Genomic DNA, 5,857 nt, shown 5'->3' on the forward strand with positions numbered 1-5,857 from the left:
TGTCCTGTTGTATGAATTTTTAAATATTGTTGGTTGTTTTAGGTGATGATGTAAGAACTCAATTAGGAAGTAAAATGAATAATGGAGGCAATGATATTAGTTAATATCAATGTGATAATAAAATAAACCCTAGAAAACAGGGAAAAGCCCAAATTTGTCTCGTCTTCACGTCTTTCTAACATTTTTAATTTGGTTTGCGTCTCATTTCAAGTAACGGCACAGTACGATTCGTTTTCTCACAAGTCACCATCATTCTTTTTTATTATTAATTAATTTATTATTGTAAGACTATAAGCATTTTTCAATTTTTTCTTCACCGTTTCTCGTTTGTTCTTATCAAGACAATATTTGATTCCGAGAAAGTCAAAGGCAAAGGAAATGAACACAAATGGAGAAGAAATTTTTTGTTCAGGTTAATGAAGATCTCTAATAGTGAGTTTACGTGGGAAATTTTAATGGAGTAATTCATTTGTTTGAAGAATTTTAAATTCTTTAAGGTGAGATACTTTGTTTAGATGGAGAATTTATAAAGAATTTGAAATCCAAGCATGTGAAATTCTTTGAAACAGTAGAATTTCAAATTCTTCCAAAAAAGTAAGAATTTGAAATTCTTTATATTTTTTTCCTTATTTCACTTATACATTTTATCTTATATCTTCATATTTTTAATTATTGAATATTCAAAAATATTTTAAATATTATCTAATATTAATTTTTAAAATTATTAAATATTTAAAAATTGGTTAATATTTACTTTTATAAAATTTTATTTAAAAATCTCAACATATAAATATATTCTTTAATCAATTTTATCATGATATAATCAAATTATCATATCCAAAATAACAATTTAAAATTTTAAAAAAATATGAATTGACTTATCCAAACAAAATATTTTAAGAATGATAGAAATTGAAATTAACGTAATTCAAATACCAAGAATTTCAAATTGCTTGAATTTGTAAAATTTCTCATCCAAACACACCATAAAATTTTAATAGTTTAATTTTGATATGCAATAATGGTAATATATTAAAATTAAATGCGAGTTTCAAAAGATAAAATAGGCTAAAAAAATTAATTTTGATATATTGTTAGTATAAAATATGGCACTATTAATTAATTAATTTAAAATAGCTTACACATAATTATAATTTTTAAGTAATTATTATTACAAAATTTAACAACTTGCTACCTATCGTTTTTAACCAAAAAATACATAGACTCTTCTCAAAATAAATTTTAAAAAATAACCCTTCTTGAATAATCTTTTTATAAATACTTCTAAAAAAATGTAAAATATATTGAACTTCTTCATAAATTAAAATTAACTTACACATGTTAACTTATTTTTTCTCTTATAAATTCAAATAAGACTATATTAATTGATGATCGGATGAAAATATGAAAATTTCTTTCAGTTTTAGTAGATTGTAATTAAATTTCAATAAATAAATGCAAAATTAGTTGCATTTGGTGTATGATATATGCTACGAGCATCAATCGATAATATTTCACAAGAAGATGATTCCTATGTTGATCCAGAAACGTCACTATCTCGAGTGGCTGCATGACGAAAATCCCATAAAAGCTTTGCACATTAAAATATTACATGATCACAAAAATTATTGATCAATCAATGGTTGATGACGACATTACAAAAAGTTTTTGAAGAAAATCACATTCTTTAAGTTTTCAAGTGGGCTAGACTTGGCATGATACTCATGGTGGGGGCATCGAAGAAATCGCATTTCTTGACATTCATCAGCAATGACGAACACAAAACATTAGTTTACTATTTTGTGTGTTTATGAATGATTAACGATAATGGCATGGACATTGTTTTAGGATGAAAGAGACTTCTCCTACCTACTGTTAATAACTTGGGAAAATATTTGTTTGATAGTTAATAAGCATGTATTTAATAACTAACATAATGTGGTATAATTGAAAAATAATTTTGTCTTTTTAAGTATGTGTTTGGAGTTAAATCTATAACATGAATGACTTTCTCTCCACATTCAACAGAAGTAATTAGAAGTAATTTCTGCATCAATTGAACCTATTACCATGATCTTTTACCATTCATGTGATTTTGCCATATTGTTCTAAACACGATCTGAACATACAATCAAGGCTTTCATTTTTAGTTTCATGTGAATGGAAGAGTCCAAGAAAAATCGATTATTTAAATAAATTTTCGTATTTCAAGAGATTAGTCTCTGCATCAAGATCGAGAATGCATTAAGTGTAAAAAAAATGATAATATACTTTATCTGAGAGCCTTGATATCCTAAACCAAAGGCTAATAGCATTGCATACTTCTTACCATAACTTCAATGCGTACTTTTGTTTTTTACCCTTCTCATTCTATTGGCTGGACTAAACTTATATGTACGGATCTGTAGAATAAGTTCATAAACAAACAAGTCTAGTATATGCAATCAAAGTTGATAATGAAAATATAAATCAAACTATAAGGTAAAATCCAAACATCAACTGTAGCTTGTTAAGTAGTCTAGTTCCTGCTGCATAGCACATAGGTTTTGGCTATTCAGGTTGTTTTTCTTGGTGTCTTTCTTGACAACTGAGTGGGAAGCCCTCTCTGTCTCACATTTCACTTCTTGCCTTGGACAAAGTGGCAAGGAAGGGTAATATTTGGGTGCAAAAATGATAATTAAAATTTGAAAAGATCATAGATCACACAAATTTAGTTTGTAGCTTTGGATCACATACATGAAGTGGTAATGACAAATTCAGGCTTGCACTATGGCATAAAATATGATGAGGTTTTCAAATAAGATCACACAAGAGAAAAAATTTGTGCCCTTTGTCCGAGTCAAACAAGCTGCACCAATTACAAGGCATGAGAAACTGCCAAATGTTTGGATATAGAAGCCGAAATCATAAAGAAACAAATACAAGAAACTAATCAGTGTGACCTGGTCATCAGATCTAAAACTCAACTAGTTCAAAGGATCACTCCCTTAAACCACATATAAAAGCACAAACCAGCTAAAGCAAAAAGCATAGCATAGCACAGCAACCAAACTTCAGTGCCTTCTAGTACTCATACACTCACCCATATAACATAATCTTAACCAAACAAACCAAGTTTCACTACAATTAAAGAACCACCTCACCTGTAAGCTTAACCAATTCAAGAAACAAAGATCTCAAAAGGGGTAGATGGCAAGGAAGAGAAAGGCTACTACTAGTGGTGAAGTAGTGGAAGAGAGAAACCTAGGTGAGGGAACCATGGCTTGGGATGATATGATGAAACAAGCTGCAGCACTTGGAGGAGTCCAAAGAGCCAGGAAGAGGTTTGTTGGTGTGAGGCAAAGGCCTTCAGGAAGATGGGTGGCTGAGATCAAAGACACCATTCAGAAGATAAGAGTGTGGCTAGGAACTTTTGACACTGCTGAAGAAGCTGCAAGAGCCTATGATGAAGCTGCATGCTTGCTTAGAGGTGCCAACACAAGGACAAACTTCTGGCCTTGTTCTCAATCATCTTCAAGTCCAGCTCTTTCTTCAAAGATCACTAATCTTCTCCTTCAAAGGCTTAAAGAAAGGAACAACAACAACAACAACACTTGCTTCTCTTCCTCTCTCGTCAACCACCCACAAATGCAACAACAAGTTGACTATTCTTATGCATATGAAGCAGGATCAACACAATTCTCAATTGATCAATTCACTGATTTCCTCAATGACCCTGAAGACTACAGCACAAGCAACAATGACTACATCAACAACAGTGCACAAATTGATTACATTACTAGCAGCTTTGAGTCATGTTTGACTGAGAAAGATGTGGAGACAGAAATGGATGTGCAATACAAATCCATCGATGTGACAACACCACAGACTTCAAGCAATGACAGCAATTCAGGAGTGGAAGAAGAGAGAGAGGAGGACAGTGACACTGATTTGGGAGGCCAAAGCGCTGATTCGGATGTCCATGATTTTAGGTTTTTGGACAACATTGCTCCACCTAACTACTATTCTCCCTTTGAGATGGCTGAAGAGATGGAGGAGCCTGTGGAGCCTGAGAACTATGGTGGTGATGAGCCTTCAATGCTTAGAGCTGTCATGAAGAGAATGACATATGAGAGAAAGTTCTCAGCTTCTCTCTATGCATTCAATGGAATACCTGAATGCTTGAAGTTGAAACTGGAATCAGGAAACATGAAGAAGGGAAGAGGACTAGCTGATCAATTAACCAACCTCAAAATGGCTTGCAGCAAAAACAAAGTTGAGAAGAATAACAAGGAGGAGAAAGAGTACATGGAAACAATGGATAGGAAACATGAAGAACACCAACAAACATCAACTGACATGGATTCATCTAGTGTTGATGGGGAACTGTTGCTTTGGAATTCACTAGATCTTCCTCCTATTTGCTTTGTTAACTTGCTAGAAAACGGTTCATTCAATTAGCAGTATCATTCATTATCTGTAACAGTGACACTATATTTGTTGAGCACAATTGTATTGTAGCATTAGATTTTGTAGTACTCATGAAGTAATAGCTTCTGATATTCGAAATGATTTATATTTTCTTATTTCATTGATAATTCCTGGTACCAATAAGTAACATTGAATTTGAACCTGTAACAGAAACTAGTATTGATATTGAATTTGAAGTTTTTCTTATTTCGTTCATAATCTAAACCTGTATCAAAGTATTTCTTATTTTATTCAAGTTCATATAGAAACTCAATAGATATTGAATTTGAACCTGCATTTGATAAAAATAAATAAATTCTTCCTTCACCCCAGTAATTTTGCGAAAAGTTTTCATATAATTAACATTTTACAATGTTTGGGGAGACACAAATATATCAACTGGCCTCCACTTAATAGCTTAAATATTCAGAAATGTTATCCCTTTATGCTACGGTCACTTTAAAGTTAAATATTAAAATAAGTAAGGACAATTAAGTAGTTGTTTGGCAATTTTGATTTAAAAGCTCATTATGTAACATGAACTAGTTTTTTGAACGAGAGAGTAACGGAAGCTAAGGTATGTAACTTTTTTTTAATAGTTTTGTTTCATTTTTTGGAACGAATAGTTTTGTTTCATTATTTCACATGGACTAGTTTTTGGACGAGAGAGAAATAGAGGCTAAGGTATGTAACTTATTTTTAAAAGAGAGGAGCGCAGCATTATACTCACTTCTTTTTTTTAACAGTCTCTTATATTATTGTTAAAATCTAATGAGAACTACAAAATTATTAGTGAATCTTATAAAATAAGTGAAACTTATTAAAATTTGTGTTTTAAAAAAATTTCAACCAAATAATAAAAAATGTTTAAAAGAATGTATAGCTAAAATTTCTCTAATTCAACTTTTTATAAAAATAAAGCTTTTTTATAAAATAAAAATAAATAAATAAAAGTTACCCGCGCCGCTGTAATACAAAATTGAAGCAATTAGTTGAATCAAATTTTGTTTTAATACAAAATTGCAAGCCTACAACTACAGATGATATTTGAGAGGATTTCAATTTTAAATTAATTCTTCGGAGGATTTCAATTTTTAAATAATTTCCTCAATTCATTTTCTCACATTTATTGCTCGATTCACATAATAAAGTCATGATTAAAAGTTTTTTTCTTTGAATTTCTTAACCAAGAGTACTTGTTAACTTCATCCCAACCAATTTCTATTGTATTATTTCGATATCTTATCTTTTACTATATTCATTTTGATATTTGACTATTTAAATTCAGGTTGATTTCAATTTTATAACACAATTTTACTGATTCAAGACAAAACATCTTGTCTCAACTCAAATTTAAAAGATAAGGACCAAAACAAACATCTTAAAAGATAAAAGAACAAAATGAATC

The 5,857-nt window shown here is 30.5% G+C and overlaps 1 protein-coding gene across 1 annotated transcript; it reads left to right on the top strand.

Moving 5' to 3' along the window:
* The first annotated feature begins 2,430 nt into the window (after window positions 1–2,430).
* LOC109804911 (uncharacterized) lies at window positions 2,431–4,533 on the top strand. The gene has a single exon (XM_020366828.3). It carries the CDS (start codon window positions 3,190–3,192, stop codon window positions 4,438–4,440), a length of 1,251 nt encoding a protein of 416 aa, XP_020222417.1. The 5' UTR covers window positions 2,431–3,189; the 3' UTR covers window positions 4,441–4,533.
* Window positions 4,534–5,857: the final 1,324 nt, after the last annotated feature.

The sequence above is a fragment of the Cajanus cajan genome, chromosome 2, assembly GCF_000230855.2.
Source record: "Cajanus cajan strain Asha chromosome 2, NIPB_CcT2T_4, whole genome shotgun sequence".
Lineage (NCBI taxonomy): Eukaryota > Viridiplantae > Streptophyta > Magnoliopsida > Fabales > Fabaceae > Cajanus > Cajanus cajan.